Consider the following 21298-nt stretch of genomic DNA (forward strand, 5'->3'; position numbering starts at 1 on the left):
AGAACAGGACAGAACCAGCTGTATTCACTCATAGAACATGACATAATCCGCTGTACTCACTCATAGAACAGGACATAATCCACTGTACTCACTCATAGAACAGAACATAATCCACTGTACTCACTCATAGAACAGGACAGAACCCACTCTACTCACTCATAGAACAGGACAGAACCCACTGTACTCACTCATAGAACAGGACAGAACCCACTGTACTCACTCATAGAACAGGACATAATCCACTGTACTCACTCATAGAACAGGAACATAATCCACTGTACTCACTCATAGAACAGGACAGAACCCACTGTATTCACTCATAGAACAGAACATAATCCACTGTACTCACTCATAGAACAGAACATCATCCACTGTACTCACTCATAGAACAGGGGCAGAACCCACTGTAATCACTCATAGAACAGGGGCAGAACCCACTGTACTCACTCATAGAACAGGACAGAACCAGCTGTATTCACTCATAGAACATGACATAATCCGCTGTACTCACTCATAGAACAGGACAGAACCCACTGTACTCACTCATAGAACAGGACATAATCCACTGTATTCACTCATAGAACATGACATAATCCGCTGTACTCACTCATAGAACAGGACATAATCCACTGTACTCACTCATAGAACAGGACATAATCCACTGTATTCACTCATAGAACAGAACATAATCCACTGTATTCACTCATAGAACAGAACATAATCCACTGTACTCACTCATAGAACAGGGACAGAACAGAACCCACTGTACTCACTCATAGAACAGGACAGAACCCACTGTACTCACTCATAGAACAGGACATAATCCACTGTACTCACTCATAGAACAGGACATAATCCACTGTACTCACTCATAGAACAGGGACATAATCCACTGTACTCACTCATAGAACAGGGACAGAACCCGCTGTACTCACTAACAGAACAGGAACAGGACAGAACCAACTGAACTCACTTACAGAACAGGAACAGGACAGAACCCACTGTACTCACTCATAGAGGAGGGACAAAACCCACTGTGTTAACTCATAGAACAGGACAGAATCCACTGTACTCACTCATAGAACAGGGACAGAACCCACTGTTCTCACTTACAGAACAGGAACAGGACAGATCCCATTGTACTCACTCATAGAACAGGAACATAATCCACTGTACTCACTCAAAAAACAGGGACATAATCCACTGTACTCACTCATAGAACAGGGACATAATCCACTGTACTCACTCATAGAACAGGACATAATTTACTGTACTCACTCATAGAACAGGACATAATCCACTGTACTCACTCAGAGAACAGGGACAGGACATAATCCACTGTACTGAATCATAGAACAGGGACATAATCCACTGTATGCACCCATAGAACAGGACAGACCCCACTTTTCTCACTCATAGAACAGGACAGAACCCACTGTACTCACTCATAGAACAGGGACAGAACCCACTGTACTCACTCATAGAACAGGAACATAATCCACTGTACTCACTCATAGAACAGGGACATAGTCCACTGTACTCACTCATACAACAGGGACAGAACCCACTGTATTCATTATTTGAAAAGGGACATAATCCACTGTACTCACTCATAGAACAGGGACATAATCCACTGTACTCACTCATAGAACAGGGACAGAACCCACTGTACTCATTAAATGTACAGGAACAGGAAAGAACCCACTGTACTCACTTACAGAACATGGACAGGACAGAACCCACTGTATTCATGAATTGAAGAGGGACATAATCCATTGTACTCACTCATAAAACAGGGACATAATCCACTGTACTCACTCATAGAACAGGGACAGAACCCACTGTATTCATTAATTGAACAGGGACATAATCCACTGTACTCACTCATAGAACAGGGACATAATCCACTGTACTCACTCATAGAACAGGGACAGAACCCACTGTACTCACTAACAGAACAGGAACAGGAAAGATCCCACTGTACTCACTCAAAGAACAGGGACAGAACCCACTGTACTCACTCATAGAACACAAACATAATCCACTTTACTCACTCATAGAACAGGACATAATCCACTATACTCACTCATAAAACAGGACATAATCCACTGTACTCACTCATACAACAGGACATAAACCCCTGTACTCACTCATACAACAGGACATAATCCACTGTACTCACTCATACAACAGGGACAGGACATAATCCACTATACTCACTCATAGAACAGGGACAGGACATAATCCACTATACTCACTCATAGAACAGGACATAATCCACTGTACTCACTCATAGAACAGGACATAATTTACTGTACTCACTCATAGAACAGGACATAATCCACTGTACTCACTCATAGAACAGGGACAGAACCCACTGTATTCATTAATTGAACAGGGACATAATCCACTGTACTCACTCATAGAACAGGGACATAATCCACTGTACTCACTCATACAACAGGGACAGAACCCACTGTATTCATTAATTGAACAGGGACATAATCCACTGTACTCACTCATAGAACAGGAACATAATCCACTGTACTCACTCAGAGAACAGGGACAGGACATAATCCACTGTACTCAATCATAGAACAGGGACATAACCACTGTATGCACCCATAGAACAGGACAGACCCCACTTTTCTCACTCATAGAACAGGACAGAACCCAATGTACTCACTCATAAAACAGGACAGGACCCACTGTACTCACTCACAGAACAGGGACAGAACCCACTGTACTCACTCATAGAACAGGAACATAATCCACTGTACTCACTCATAGAACAGGGACATAATCCACTGTACTCACTCATACAACAGGGACAGAACCCACTGTATTCATTATTTGAAAAGGGACATAATCCACTGTACTCACTCATAGAACAGGGACATAATCCACTGTACTCACTCATAGAACAGGGACAGAACCCACTGTATTCATTAATTGAACAGGGACATAATCCACTGTACTCACTCATAAAACAGGGACATAATCCACTGTACTCACTCAAAGAACAGGGACAGAACCCACTGTATTCATTAATTGAACAGGGACATAATCCACTGTACTCACTCATAGAACAGGGACATAATCCACTGTACTCACTCATAGAACAGGGACAGAACCCACTGTACTCACTAACAGAACAGGAACAGGAAAGATCCCACTGTACTCACTCAAAGAACAGGGACAGAACCCACTGTACTCACTCATAGAACACGAACATAATCCACTTTACTCACTCATAGAACAGGACATAATCCACTATACTCACTCATAAAACAGGACATAATCCACTGTACTCACTCATACAACAGGACATAATCCCCTGTACTCAATTATACAACAGGACATAATCCACTATACTCACTCATACAACAGGACATAATCCACTGTACTCACTCATACAACAGGGACAGGACATAATCCACTATACTCACTCATAGAACAGGGACAGGACATAATCCACTATACTCACTCATAGAACAGGACATAATCCACTGTACTCACTCATAGAACAGGACATAATTTACTGTACTCACTCATAGAACAGGACATAATCCACTGTACCCACTCAGAGAACAGGGACAGGACATAATCCACTGTACTCAATCATAGAACAGGGACATAATCCACTGTATACACCCATAGAACAGGACAGAACCCACTTTTCTCACTCATAGAACAGGACAGAACCCACTGTACTCACTCATAAAATAGGACAGGACCCACTGAACTCACTCATAGAACAGGGACAGAACCCACTGTACTCACTCATAGAACAGGAACATAATCCCCTGTACTCACTCATAGAACAGGGACAGAACCCACTGTATTCATTAATTGAACAGGGACATAATCCACTGTACTCACTCATAGAACAGGGACATAATCCACTGTACTCACTCATAGAACAGGGACAGAACCCACTGTACTCACTAACATAACAGGAACAGGAAAGAACCCACTGTACTCACTTACAGAACATGAACAGGACAGAACCCACTGTATTCATTAATTGAACAGGGACATAATCCACTGTACTCACTCATAGAACAGGACAGAACCAGCTGTATTCACTCATAGAACATGACATAATCCACTGTACTCACTCATAGAACAGAACATAATCCACTGAATTCACTCATAGAACAGAACATAATCCACTGTATTCACTCATAGAACAGAACATACTCCACTGTACTCACTCATAGAACAGGACAGAACCCACTGTACTCACTCATAGAACAGGACATAATCCACTGTACTCACTCATAGAACAGGAACATAATCCACTGTACTCACTCATAGAACAGGACAGAACCCACTGTACTCACTCATAGAACAGGGACAGAACCCACTGTACTCACTCATAGAACAGGACATAATCCACTGTACTCACTCATAGAACAGGGGCAGAACCCACTGTACTCACTCATAGAACAGGGGCAGAACCCACTGTACTCACTCATAGAACAGGGGCAGAACCCACTGTATTCACTCATAGAACAGAACATAATCCACTGTATTCACTCATAGAACAGAACATAATCCACTGTACTCACTCATAGAACAGGACAGAACCCACTGTACTCACTCATAGAACAGGACATAATCCGCTGTACTCAATCATAGAACAGGACATAATCCACTGTACTCACTCATAGAACAGAACATAATCGACTGTATTCACTCATAGAACAGAACATAATCCACTGTACTCACTCATAGAACAGAACATAATCGACTGTATTCACTCATAGAACAGAACATAATCCACTGTACTCACTCATAGAACAGGAACATAATCCACTGTACTCACTCATAGAACAGGACGGAACCCACTGTATTCAATCATAGAACAGAACATAATCCACTGTACTCACTCATAGAACAGAACATCATCCACTGTACTCACTCATAGAACAGGGGCAGAACCCACTGTACTCACTCATAGAACAGGGGCAGAACCCACTGTACTCACTCATAGAACATGACATAATCCACTGTATTCACTCATAGAACAGGACAGAACCAGCTGTATTCACTCATAGAACATGACATAATCCGCTGTACTCACTCATAGAACAGGACAGAACCCACTGTACTCACTCATAGAACAGGACATAATCCACTGTATTCACTCATAGAACAGAACATAATCGACTGTTTTCACTCATAGAACAGAACATAATCCACTGTACTCACTCATAGAACAGGGACAGAACAGAACCCACTGTACTCACTCATAGAACAGGACAGAACCCACTGTACTCACTCATAGAACAGGACATAATCCACTGTACTCACTCATAGAACAGGACATAATCCACTGTACTCACTCATAGAACAGGGACAGAACCCACTGTACTCATTAAAAGTACAGGAACAGGAAAGAACCCACTGTACTCACTTACAGAACATGGACAGGACAGAACCCACTGTATTCATTAATTGAACAGGGACATAATCCACTGTACTCACTCATAAAACAGGGACATAATCCACTGTACTCACTCAAAGAACAGTGACAGAACCCACTGTATTCATTAATTGAACAGGGACATAATCCACTGTACTCACTCATAGAACAGGGACATAATCCACTGTACTCACTCATAGAACAGGGACAGAACCCACTGTACTCACTAACAGAACAGGAACAGGAAAGATCCCACTGTACTCACTCAAAGAACAGGGACAGAACCCACTGTACTCACTCATAGAACACGAACATAATCCACTTTACTCACTCATAGAACAGGACATAATCCACTATACTCACTCATAAAACAGGACATAATCCACTGTACTCACTCATACAACAGGACATAATCCCCTGTACTCAATTATACAACAGGGACAGGACATAATCCACTATACTCACTCATAGAACAGGGACAGGACATAATCCACTATACTCACTCATAGAACAGGACATAATCCACTGTACTCACTCATAGAACAGGACATAATTTACTGTACTCACTCATAGAACAGGACATAATCCACTGTACTCACTCAGAGAACAGGGACAGGACATAATCCACTGTACTCAATCATAGAACAGGGACATAATCCACTGTATACACCCATAGAACAGGACAGAACCCACTTTTCTCACTCATAGAACAGGACAGAACCCACTGTACTCACTCATAAAATAGGACAGGACCCACTGAACTCACTCATAGAACAGGGACAGAACCCACTGTACTCACTCATAGAACAGGAACATAATCCCCTGTACTCACTCATAGAACAGGGACAGAACCCACTGTATTCATTAATTGAACAGGGACATAATCCACTGTACTCACTCATAGAACAGGGACATAATCCACTGTACTCACTCATAGAACAGGGACAGAACCCACTGTACTCACTAACATAACAGGAACAGGAAAGAACCCACTGTACTCACTTACAGAACATGAACAGGACAGAACCCACTGTATTCATTAATTGAACAGGGACATAATCCACTGTACTCACTCATAGAACAGGACAGAACCAGCTGTATTCACTCATAGAACATGACATAATCCACTGTACTCACTCATAGAACAGAACATAATCCACTGAATTCACTCATAGAACAGAACATAATCCACTGTATTCACTCATAGAACAGAACATACTCCACTGTACTCACTCATAGAACAGGACAGAACCCACTGTACTCACTCATAGAACAGGACATAATCCACTGTACTCACTCATAGAACAGGAACATAATCCACTGTACTCACTCATAGAACAGGACAGAACCCACTGTACTCACTCATAGAACAGGGACAGAACCCACTGTACTCACTCATAGAACAGGACATAATCCACTGTACTCACTCATAGAACAGGGGCAGAACCCACTGTACTCACTCATAGAACAGGGGCAGAACCCACTGTACTCACTCATAGAACAGGGGCAGAACCCACTGTATTCACTCATAGAACAGAACATAATCCACTGTATTCACTCATAGAACAGAACATAATCCACTGTACTCACTCATAGAACAGGACAGAACCCACTGTACTCACTCATAGAACAGGACATAATCCGCTGTACTCACTCATAGAACAGGACATAATCCACTGTACTCACTCATACAACAGGACATAATCGACTGTATTCACTCATAGAACAGAACATAATCCACTGTACTCACTCATAGAACAGAACATAATCGACTGTATTCACTCATAGAACAGAACATAATCCACTGTACTCACTCATAGAACAGGAACATAATCCACTGTACTCACTCATAGAACAGGACAGAACCCACTGTATTCACTCATAGAACAGAACATAATCCACTGTACTCACTCATAGAACAGAACATCATCCACTGTACTCACTCATAGAACAGGGGCAGAACCCACTGTACTCACTCATAGAACAGGGGCAGAACCCACTGTACTCACTCATAGAACATGACATAATCCACTGTATTCACTCATAGAACAGGACAGAACCAGCTGTATTCACTCATAGAACATGACATAATCCGCTGTACTCACTCATAGAACAGGACAGAACCCACTGTACTCACTCATAGAACAGGACATAATCCACTGTATTCACTCAAAGAACAGAACATAATCGACTGTTTTCACTCATAGAACAGAACATAATCCACTGTACTCACTCATAGAACAGGGACAGAACAGAACCCACTGTACTCACTCATAGAACAGGACATAATCCACTGTACTCACTCATAGAACAGGACATAATCCACTGTTCTCACTCATAGAACAGGGACATAATCCACTGTACTCACTCATAGAACAGGGACAGAACCCGCTGTACTCACTAACAGAACAGGAACAGGACAGAACCAACTGAACTCACTTACAGAACAGGAACAGGACAGAACCCACTGTATTAATTAATTGAACAGGGACATAATCCACTGTACTCACTCATAGAACAGGACAGAACCAGCTGTAATCACTCATTGAACAGGCACATAATGCACTGTACTCACTCATAGAACAGGACAGAACCCACTGTACTCACTCATAGAGGAGGGACAAAACCCACTGTGTTCACTCATAGAACAGGACAGAACCCACTGTACTCACTCATAGAACAGGAACAGGAACAGGACATAATCCAATGTACTCACTCATAGAACAGGGACAGAACCCACTGTTCTCACTTACAGAACAGGAACAGGACAGAACCCACTGTATTCATTAATTAAACAGGGACGTAATCCACTGTATACACCCATAGAACAGGAGAGAACCCACTTTTCTCACTCATAGAACAGGACAGAACCCACTGTACTCACTCATAGAACAGGAACAGGACAGATCCCATTGTACTCACTCATAGAACAGGAACATAATCCACTGTACTCACTCAAAAAACAGGGACATAATCCACTGTACTCACTCATACAACAGGGACAGAACCCACTGTATTCATTAATTGAACAGGGACATAATCCACTGTACTCACTCATAGAACAGGGACATAATCCACTGTACTCACTCATAGAACAGGGACATAATCCACTGTACTCACTCATAGAACAGGACATAATTTACTGTACTCACTCATAGAACAGGACATAATCCACTGTACTCACTCAGAGAACAGGGACAGGACATAATCCACTGTACTCAATCATAGAACAGGGACATAACCACTGTATGCACCCATAGAACAGGACAGACCCCACTTTTCTCACTCATAGAACAGGACAGAACCCACTGTACTCACTCATAAAACAGGACAGGACCCACTGTACTCACTCATAGAACAGGGACAGAACCCACTGTACTCACTCATAGAACAGGAACATAATCCACTGTACTCACTCATAGAACAGGGACATAATCCACTGTACTCACTCATACAACAGGGACAGAACCCACTGTATTCATTATTTGAAAAGGGACATAATCCACTGTACTCACTCATAGAACAGGGACATAATCCACTGTACTCACTCATAGAACAGGGACAGAACCCACTGTACTCATTAAAAGTACAGGAACAGGAAAGAACCCACTGTACTCACTTACAGAACATGGACAGGACAGAACCCACTGTATTCATTAATTGAACAGGGACATAATCCACTGTACTCACTCATAAAACAGGGACATAATCCACTGTACTCACTCATAGAACAGGGACAGAACCCACTGTATTCATTAATTGAACAGGGACATAATCCACTGTACTCACTCATAGAACAGGGACATAATCCACTGTACTCACTCATAGAACAGGGACAGAACCCACTGTACTCACTAACAGAACAGGAACAGGAAAGATCCCACTGTACTCACTCAAAGAACAGGGACAGAACCCACTGTACTCACTCATAGAATACGAACATAATCCACTGTACTCACTCATAGAACAGGACATAATCCACTATACTCACTCATAAAACAGGACATAATCCACTGTACTCACTCATACAACAGGACATAATCCCCTGTACTCAATTATACAACAGGACATAATCCACTATACTCACTCATACAACAGGACATAATCCACTGTACTCACTCATACAACAGGGACAGGACATAATCCACTATACTCACTCATAGAACAGGACATAATCCACTGTACTCACTCATAGAACAGGACATAATCCACTGTACTCACTCAGAGAACAGGGACAGGACATAATCCACTGTACTCAATCATAGAACAGGGACATAATCCACTGTATACACCCATAGAACAGGACAGCACCCACTGTACTCACTCATAGAACAGGGACAGAACCCACTGTATTCATTAATTGAACAGGGACATAATCCACTGTACTCACTCATAGAACAGGGACATAATCCACTGTACTCACTCATAGAACAGGGACAGAACCCACTGTACTCACTAACAGAACAGGAACAGGAAAGATCCCACTGTACTCACTGAAAGAACAGGGACAGAACCCACTGTACTCACTCATAGAATACGAACATAATCCACTGTACTCACTCATAGAACAGGACATAATTTACTGTACTCACTCATAGAACAGGACATAATCCACTGTACTCACTCAGAGAACAGGGACAGGACATAATCCACTGTACTCAATCATAGAACAGGGACATAATCCACTGTATACACCCATAGAACAGGACAGAACCCACTTTTCTCACTCATAGAACAGGACAGAACCCACTGTACTCACTCATAAAATAGGACAGGACCCACTGAACTCACTCATAGAACAGGGACAGAACCCACTGTACTCACTCATAGAACAGGAACATAATCCCCTGTACTCACTCATAGAACAGGGACAGAACCCACTGTATTCATTAATTGAACAGGGACATAATCCACTGTACTCACTCATAGAACAGGGACATAATCCACTGTACTCACTCATAGAACAGGGACAGAACCCACTGTACTCACTAACATAACAGGAACAGGAAAGAACCCACTGTACTCACTTACAGAACATGAACAGGACAGAACCCACTGTATTCATTAATTGAACAGGGACATAATCCACTGTACTCACTCATAGAACAGGACAGAACCAGCTGTATTCACTCATAGAACATGACATAATCCACTGTACTCACTCATAGAACAGAACATAATCCACTGAATTCACTCATAGAACAGAACATAATCCACTGTATTCACTCATAGAACAGAACATACTCCACTGTACTCACTCATAGAACAGGACAGAACCCACTGTACTCACTCATAGAACAGGACATAATCCACTGTACTCACTCATAGAACAGGAACATAATCCACTGTACTCACTCATAGAACAGGACAGAACCCACTGTACTCACTCATAGAACAGGGACAGAACCCACTGTACTCACTCATAGAACAGGACATAATCCACTGTACTCACTCATAGAACAGGGGCAGAACCCACTGTACTCACTCATAGAACAGGGGCAGAACCCACTGTACTCACTCATAGAACAGGGGCAGAACCCACTGTATTCACTCATAGAACAGAACATAATCCACTGTATTCACTCATAGAACAGAACATAATCCACTGTACTCACTCATAGAACAGGACAGAACCCACTGTACTCACTCATAGAACAGGACATAATCCGCTGTACTCACTCATAGAACAGGACATAATCCACTGTACTCACTCATAGAACAGAACATAATCGACTGTATTCACTCATAGAACAGAACATAATCCACTGTACTCACTCATAGAACAGAACATAATCGACTGTATTCACTCATAGAACAGAACATAATCCACTGTACTCACTCATAGAACAGGAACATAATCCACTGTACTCACTCATAGAACAGGACAGAACCCACTGTATTCACTCATAGAACAGAACATAATCCACTGTACTCACTCATAGAACAGAACATCATCCACTGTACTCACTCATAGAACAGGGGCAGAACCCACTGTACTCACTCATAGAACAGGGGCAGAACCCACTGTACTCACTCATAGAACATGACATAATCCACTGTATTCACTCATAGAACAGGACAGAACCAGCTGTATTCACTCATAGAACATGACATAATCCGCTGTACTCACTCATAGAACAGGACAGAACCCACTGTACTCACTCATAGAACAGGACATAATCCACTGTATTCACTCAAAGAACAGAACATAATCGACTGTTTTCACTCATAGAACAGAACATAATCCACTGTATTCACTCATAGAACAGGGACAGAACAGAACCCACTGTACTCACTCATAGAACAGGACATAATCCACTGTACTCACTCATAGAACAGGACATAATCCACTGTTCTCACTCATAGAACAGGGACATAATCCACTGTACTCACTCATAGAACAGGGACAGAACCCGCTGTACTCACTAACAGAACAGGAACAGGACAGAACCAACTGAACTCACTTACAGAACAGGAACAGGACAGAACCCACTGTATTAATTAATTGAACAGGGACATAATCCACTGTACTCACTCATAGAACAGGACAGAACCAGCTGTAATCACTCATTGAACAGGCACATAATGCACTGTACTCACTCATAGAACAGGACAGAACCCACTGTACTCACTCATAGAGGAGGGACAAAACCCACTGTGTTCACTCATAGAACAGGACAGAACCCACTGTACTCACTCATAGAACAGGAACAGGAACAGGACATAATCCAATGTACTCACTCATAGAACAGGGACAGAACCCACTGTTCTCACTTACAGAACAGGAACAGGACAGAACCCACTGTATTCATTAATTAAACAGGGACGTAATCCACTGTATACACCCATAGAACAGGAGAGAACCCACTTTTCTCACTCATAGAACAGGACAGAACCCACTGTACTCACTCATAGAACAGGAACAGGACAGATCACATTGTACTCACTCATAGAACAGGAACATAATCCACTGTACTCACTCAAAAAACAGGGACATAATCCACTGTACTCACTCATACAACAGGGACAGAACCCACTGTATTCATTAATTGAACAGGGACATAATCCACTGTACTCACTCATAGAACAGGGACATAATCCACTGTACTCACTCATAGAACAGGGACATAATCCACTGTACTCACTCATAGAACAGGACATAATTTACTGTACTCACTCATAGAACAGGACATAATCCACTGTACTCACTCAGAGAACAGGGACAGGACATAATCCACTGTACTCAATCATAGAACAGGGACATAACCACTGTATGCACCCATAGAACAGGACAGACCCCACTTTTCTCACTCATAGAACAGGACAGAACCCACTGTACTCACTCATAAAACAGGACAGGACCCACTGTACTCACTCATAGAACAGGGACAGAACCCACTGTACTCACTCATAGAACAGGAACATAATCCACTGTACTCACTCATAGAACAGGGACATAATCCACTGTACTCACTCATACAACAGGGACAGAACCCACTGTATTCATTATTTGAAAAGGGACATAATCCACTGTACTCACTCATAGAACAGGGACATAATCCACTGTACTCACTCATAGAACAGGGACAGAACCCACTGTACTCATTAAAAGTACAGGAACAGGAAAGAACCCACTGTACTCACTTACAGAACATGGACAGGACAGAACCCACTGTATTCATTAATTGAACAGGGACATAATCCACTGTACTCACTCATAAAACAGGGACATAATCCACTGTACTCACTCATAGAACAGGGACAGAACCCACTGTATTCATTAATTGAACAGGGACATAATCCACTGTACTCACTCATAGAACAGGGACATAATCCACTGTACTCACTCATAGAACAGGGACAGAACCCACTGTACTCACTAACAGAACAGGAACAGGAAAGATCCCACTGTACTCACTCAAAGAACAGGGACAGAACCCACTGTACTCACTCATAGAATACGAACATAATCCACTGTACTCACTCATAGAACAGGACATAATCCACTATACTCACTCATAAAACAGGACATAATCCACTGTACTCACTCATACAACAGGACATAATCCCCTGTACTCAATTATACAACAGGACATAATCCACTATACTCACTCATACAACAGGGCATAATCCACTGTACTCACTCATACAACAGGGACAGGACATAATCCACTATACTCACTCATAGAACAGGACATAATCCACTGTACTCACTCATAGAACAGGACATAATCCACTGTACTCACTCAGAGAACAGGGACAGGACATAATCCACTGTACTCAATCATAGAACAGGGACATAATCCACTGTATACACCCATAGAACAGGACAGCACCCACTGTACTCACTCATAGAACAGGGACAGAACCCACTGTATTCATTAATTGAACAGGGACATAATCCACTGTACTCACTCATAGAACAGGGACATAATCCACTGTACTCACTCATAGAACAGGGACAGAACCCACTGTACTCACTAACAGAACAGGAACAGGAAAGATCCCACTGTACTCACTCAAAGAACAGGGACAGAACCCACTGTACTCACTCATAGAATACGAACATAATCCACTGTACTCACTCATAGAACAGGACATAATCCACTATACTCACTCATAAAACAGGACATAATCCACTGTACTCACTCATACAACAGGACATAATCCCCTGTACTCAATTATACAACAGGACATAATCCACTATACTCACTCATACAACAGGATATAATCCACTGTACTCACTCATACAACAGGGACAGGACATAATCCACTATATTCACTCATAGAACAGGACATAATCCACTGTACTCACTCATAGAACAGGACATAATCCACTGTACTCACTCAGAGAACAGGGACAGGACATAATCCACTGTATACACCCATAGAACAGGACAGCACCCACTTTTCTCACTCATAGAACAGGACAGAACCCACTGTACTCACTCATAAAATAGGACAGGACCCACTGAACTCACTCATAGAACAGGGACAGAACCCACTGTACTCACTCATAGAACAGGAACATAATCCCCTGTACTCACTCATAGAACAGGGACAGAACCCACTGTATTCATTAATTGAACAGGGACATAATCCACTGTACTCACTCATAGAACAGGGACATAATCCACTGTACTCACTCATAGAACAGGTACAGAACCCACTGTACTCACTAACAGAACAGGAACAGGAAAGAACCCACTGTACTCACTTACAGAACATGAACAGGACAGAACCCACTGTATTCATTAATTGAACAGGGACATAATCCACTGTACTCACTCATAGAACAGGACAGAACCAGCTGTATTCACTCATAGAACATGACATAATCCACTGTACTCACTCATAGAACAGAACATAATCCACTGTATTCACTCATAGAACAGAACATAATCCACTGTATTCACTCATAGAACAGAACATAATCCACTGTACTTACTCATAGAACAGGACAGAACCCACTGTACTCACTCATAGAACAGGACATAATCCACTGTACTCACTCATAGAACAGGACATAATCCACTGTACTCACTCATAGAACAGGGGCAGAACCCACTGTACTCACTCATAGAACAGGGGCAGAACCCACTGTACTCACTCATAGAACAGGGGCAGAACCCACTGTATTCACTCATAGAACAGAACATAATCCACTGTATTCACTCATAGAACAGAACATAATCCACTGTACTCACTCATAGAACAGGACAGAACCCACTGTACTCACTCATAGAACAGGACATAATCCACTGTACTCACTCATAGAACAGGACATAATCCGCTGTACTCACTCATAGAACAGGACATAATCCACTGTACTCACTCATAGAACAGGACATAATCCGCTGTACTCACTCATAGAACAGGACATAATCCACTGTACTCACTCATAGAACAGAACATAATCGACTGTATTCACTCATAGAACAGAACATAATCCACTGTATTCACTCATAGAACAGGACAGAACCCACTGTACTCACTCATAGAACAGAACATAATCCACTGTATTCACTCATAGAACAGGTCCACTGTACTCACTCATAGAACAGGACATAATCCACTGTACTCACTCATAGAACAGGACATAATCCACTGTATTCACTCATAGAACAGGACATAATCCACTGTACTCACTCATAGAACAGGACATAATCCACTGTATTCACTCATAGAACAGAACATAATCCACTGTATTCACTCATAGAACAGGAGATAAACCACTGTACTCACTCATAGAACTCTGCAGCCGGCGTCATCTTGTACTTGGCATAAGACGTCCCATTGCCCAGGAAGGATCCGTTTAGTAGCTTGGGGTCTGTGCAGTTCGGACTGTTCCAGGCGTTGCCACAATGGAGCCAGGGCAGCTCACTGGTCATAGAGGAGAACAGGTAGTACAGGGACCAGGCTATGATGACGTTGTAGTAGAAACCCACATACAACGCTATGATGATCACAGTGTAGCCCACACCTGAGGGAGGGAGGGAGGGATATGGACGAGAGAAACAGAGAGAGAAACAGAGAGCAGAGAGAGAGATGGTTACATACTGTAGGTTACATAGGGTTACAGAGGGTGGAATCCTGCTACTCCAGTCTAATGCCAATCATAAATGTGTATGTGTGAGGGAACACAAATATCAAACAAAACTCTGCAGCATGTATCCACAAGACCTTGGACAGCAGAGACTACTGAAAAAACGAGCACAGCAGTGGAATACCAGCTAGTATTATGTAAAAAATAATAATAAAGAAGAGGAAATTTGAGAATTCAACCACTTATTTCGCCTGATTCATTGTATTATTTGAGCAGAATGTGATGTGCTATAACTCTACCATCAGAACAAGCAGCAGATGAACTTAACAATGTCAGTTTAACATGGTCTTTTTGACTTTTACCCCTTTTTCTCCCCAATTTCGTGGTATCCAATTGGTAGTTACAGTCTTGTCGCTGCAACTCCTGTACGGACACATCCTCCGAAACACAACACAACCAATCCGCACTGCTTTTTGACACAATGCCCGCTTAACCTGGAAGCTAGCCACACCACACTGGGCAGCACCTCTTACTGGAGAATGTATCTATCTACAGCTATCTCTTTGGTCTCCCAACCAGGTTTTAAAAAAAGTAAAGCCGTGCTTTATCACTGACACCATTGTGCTATCGTGAGAATGAGAGATCTCCACTTAAAAACTAAATAGATTCACTGTTGCTATTAAAGTCATTTCCAAATGTTAGGTTTAAGTTTAACAGAGGTTTAACATATAGCATAAATTATACTATTTAGGCCTATATAGCCTTTGCATCAACAGCTATTGTTTCAATTCAACTTAAAAATAGACAATAAATAGGCTTAGGGTTTCAAGTTTAGCTTGATTTCAAATTGAATCTACAAGTTAATAATGAATATGTTGGATTCAACGGCTCCATCTCAACCAAAAATCTAAGTTATAGAATAGGACAAAATGAAATACAACTTTATTTTAAGTGCATTTAAAAGTTTCATTTGATTTGATTTTGTCCTATTCTATAACTTAGATTTTAGGTTGAGATGGAACCGTTGAACCCAACATATTCATTATTAACTTGTAGATTTAATTTGAAATCAAGCCAAATTGGAATTAAAGCCAGACTCAGTGGCACAGAGGAAACTTTCCAAGCAGAAGATACATCTCCTTCAAATGGTGACACTGTAACTATAAATGTGTAATCATATAAAGCAGACGTGTTGAAGATCGCAGGTCTATGGAGATCTTCACAATTTCTATAATAATCTGCCCGGAATCTCCAACGGCATTGATCACTTGCATCATGTACAGTGGGGCAAAAAAGTATATAGTCAGACACCAATTGTGCAAGTTCTCCCACTTAAAAAGATGAGAGAGGCCTGTAATTTTCATCACACTTAAACTATGACAGACAAAAAACTGGGACAGTCTGATCTAAGACTGGATACTGTGGCATGTAAACATCCTATCCCGTTTACTGTTGTTTCTGTGGTCTGTGCTGTCAGGCTCAGTTTCACATATCAGGAGTGTTGTGTGATGATGTTTTCATCTGATTGTCAAACTAATCACTTCAAAAAGTAGGTTACCTGCTCAGTTCGATCCACAAAAATAATTCCATAATAATTTTGCCTACTATAAATAATTTACTACAATTTAAATTATGTTTCTGCTCATAACTTCCAAAATTTGGGAGTTCAAATTATAATTTCCAGCATTTGCCATTTGTTTGTCTACTATAGATTGATACATGCAGCTTCTCTTCTGTCATAACTTCTGCCTAGTTACATCTTCTGCCTAGTTAAATAAATGTTAAATTAAAAAAATTAAAAATAACTTGTTGCCACAGAAGACTAAATAAAGTAGTGCTCACCAGAATAATGTATTCCATGGATAAAATGAATGCATTAGTAATCTAGGTAACACTGGTAAAGTTGTCTGTCCAAATGTCATCAGTTTGACCTGTTTTAAGGAAATTAAAAGCTGAGAAAACGACGAAACACGTTTCAGAGAAGACTTTAGTTCGTCTTGGGTGCATATTTTATGTGGTTTAAATACTGTCTGCTTGCATAACAGTGTGAAAGATAACACATTACACAAGCATTTGCATTTTCTCAAGAGATGCTGAAAGAAATAAATAATATTTCTTAACTACTGTTCCCAAGACAAAATTAACATTTGTTGTATAATTTCACTGCAAGAAATGCAAAATTCTGCAAGAGTTAATATGATATTACACTACATGTGAGAGGTTATAGGCCTACAGGCAGTGTCCATAGTTCAGTTACTATTCCATTTAACACAAATGAACTTCAATTAGAGGTATTCCTTTTATTCATGGATACAGGGATACTCATGAGCGGGATATATCATCTATATTACGGAAGTAATTTTTGCTGGACCCCAGGAAGAGTAGTTTCTGCCTTGGCAGCAGCTAATGGGGATCCATAATACTGACAAAATATGAAAGGTGCATGTAAACAGCTTATACCGAATAAGACCTTAAGCGGGATATGAGCTACCGTCCGGAATACTGTGCACCTTTATTAAACGTGGTCACTGATGTGGTCACTGATAACACATTGGTAATTCAACAAACTTTTGACTGTCTTTTTGACTGGGTTGCAATCTCATTCATCAACATCTTGTCAACATTGTCCACATTGAAATGATGTGGTGTGCGCACTGGGAAGGAACATTAAAAGAGCGGGGAAAGGACAAGAGGTGAGTGAAAAAAGAGAGAGATGTTCAAAGATAGAGAAGAAAAGAGAGGCCAGGAGCCTTGAGAAGGTGAGAGGTGGGAGATGAGGCAGAGGTCAGGAAAGAGATGGAATACAGAGATGGGAGAGAGAGAGACAGCTCACCTTTAAAGACAGGGCAGATCTTCCAGACTGTAGCAGCTCCTTCCCTATTGTACTGTCCCAGGGCTAGTTCCATATAGAACAGAGGCATCCCAGCAATCACCAGGAACAGAATGTAGGGGATTAGAAAGGCACCTGAAATCACCACAAAACCCCACAAAACAACGTTTTTGACGTGAACCTTTTGGCATTTGTGTTGCAGCCAAGACAATATATTTAGCATTTTGTGAGTGTTTTCGCCCTGGCAATTTGTGTTGATGATGATATCTAAAGGAAAATCACATGAAACAGACATCAACGTGGACTCTCCAGGCACAGACAGTGAATTGAAACAGACATCAACATGGACTCTCCAGGCACAGACAGTGAATTGAAACAGACATCAACATGGACTCTCCAGGCACAGACAGTGAATTGAAACAGACATCAACATGGACTCTCCAGGCACAGACAGTGAATTGTCCATGCTTGGTAGCTTTTTATGTTCCAGTGAATTCTAGGAAGAATAAAATTCCCTTCATCTAGTATAATTAAAAATATCTTGTATGCAACATTTTAACAAAAAGCTGAGCATTGGGCTGCATTACAGCCTTTCAGAGAGCGCCAAATGAACATGACCCACAGCTGAAGAGTTGGCACCAGTAGCCTCGGTTTTTCGGATGACTGCCTTGCCTGGTTCACCAATTACTTTGCAGACAGAGTTCAGTGTGTCAAATCGGAGGGCATGCTGTCCGGTCCTCTGGCAGTCTCTATGGGGGTGCCACAGGGTTCAATTCTCGGGCCGACTCTTTTCTCTGTATACATCAATGATGTTGCTCTTGCTGCGGGCGATTCCCTGATCCACCTCTACGCAGACGACACCATTCTATATACTTTCGGCCCGTCATTGGACACTGTGCTATCTAACCTCCAAACAAGCTTCAATGCCATACAACACTCCTTCCGTGGCCTCCGACTGCTCTTAAACGCTAGTAAAACCAAATACATGCTTTTCAACCGATCGCTGCCTGCACCCGCATGCCCGCCTAGCATCACCACCCTGGATGGTTCCGACCTAGAATATGTGGACATCTATAAGTACCTAGGTGTCTGGCTAGACTGAAAACTCTCCTTCCAGACTCATATCAAACATCTCCAATCGAAAATCAAATCAAGAGTCGGCTTTCTATTCCGCAACAAAGCCTCCTTCACTCACGCCGCCAAGCTTACCCTAGTAAACTGACTATCCTACCGATCCTCAACTTCGGCGATGTCATCTACAAAATGGCTTCCAACACTCTACTCAGCAAACTGGATGCAGTCTATCACAGTGCCATCTGTTTTGTCACTAAAGCACCTTATACCACCCACCACTGCGACTTGTATGCTCTAGTCGGCTGGCCCTCGCTACATATTCGTCGCCAGACCCACTGGCTCCAGGTCATCTACAAGTCCATGCTAGGTAAAGCTCCGCCTTATCTCAGCTCACTGGTCACGATGGCAACACCCATCCGTAGCACGCGCTCCAGCAGGTGTATCTCACTGATCATCCCTAAAGCCAACACCTCATTTGGCCGCCTTTCGTTCCAGTACTCTGCTGCCTGTGACTGGAACGAATTGCAAAAATCGCTGAAGTTGGAGACTTTTATCTCCCTCACCAACTTCAAACATCAGCTATCTGAGCAGCTAACCGATCGCTGCAGCTGTACATAGTCTATTGGTAAATAGCCCACCCTGTCACGTTCTGACCTCTATTTCCTTTGTGTTGTATTTATTTAGTATGGTCAGGGCGTGAGTTGGGTGGGCAGTCTATGTTTGTTTTTCTATGTTGTGGGGCAGTTCTATGTTTTCGGCCTAGTATGGTTCTCAATCAGAGGCAGGTGTCATTAGTTGTCTCTGATTGAGAATCATACTTAGGTAGCCTGGGTTTCACTGTGTGTTTGTGGGTGATTGTTCCTGTCTTTGTGTAGTGTTCACCAGATAGGCTGTATTAGGTTTCACGTTCCGTTTGTTGTTTTCGTATTCATTTAGTTATTTCATGTATCGTCATTCATTCATTAAAGAACATGAGTAACCACCACGCTGCATTTCGGTCCTCTCTTTCAACAAACGAAGAACGCCGTTACACACCCATTTTCACCTACCTCATCCCCATACTGTTTTTATTTATTTACTTTTCTGCTCTTTTGCACACCAATATCTCTACCTGTACATGACCATCTGATCATTTATCACTCCAGTGTTAATCTGCAAAATTGTAATTATTTGCCTACCTCATGCCTTTTGCACACATTGTATATAGACTCCCCCTTTGTTTTCTACTGTGTTATTGACTTGTTAATTGTTTACTCCATGTGTAACTCTGTGTTGTTGTTTGTCGCACTGCTTTGCTTTATCTTGGCCAGGTCGCAGTTGCAAATGAGAACTTGTTCTCAACTAGCCTACCTGGTTAAATAAAGGTGAAATAAAAAATAAAAAAATACAAAAAACACAGGACACAACACTGCAACAC

The 21298-nt window shown here is 41.8% G+C and overlaps 1 protein-coding gene across 1 annotated transcript in view; it reads right to left on the bottom strand.

Moving 5' to 3' along the window:
- LOC110506750 (sodium-dependent noradrenaline transporter) overlaps positions 1–21298 on the bottom strand; it is a 96565-nt gene that overhangs the window by 72452 nt on the left and 2815 nt on the right. The window contains exons 3-4 of the mRNA XM_021586593.2: positions 18811–18942; positions 15677–15914 (exon numbers count right to left, since the gene is read on the bottom strand). Of these exons, the coding sequence (XP_021442268.1) occupies positions 15677–15914; positions 18811–18942 (370 nt within the window). The remainder of the gene's footprint in view (positions 1–15676; positions 15915–18810; positions 18943–21298) is intronic.

The sequence above is a fragment of the Oncorhynchus mykiss genome, chromosome 26 (genome assembly GCF_013265735.2).
Source record: "Oncorhynchus mykiss isolate Arlee chromosome 26, USDA_OmykA_1.1, whole genome shotgun sequence".
Classification (NCBI taxonomy): domain Eukaryota; kingdom Metazoa; phylum Chordata; class Actinopteri; order Salmoniformes; family Salmonidae; genus Oncorhynchus; species Oncorhynchus mykiss.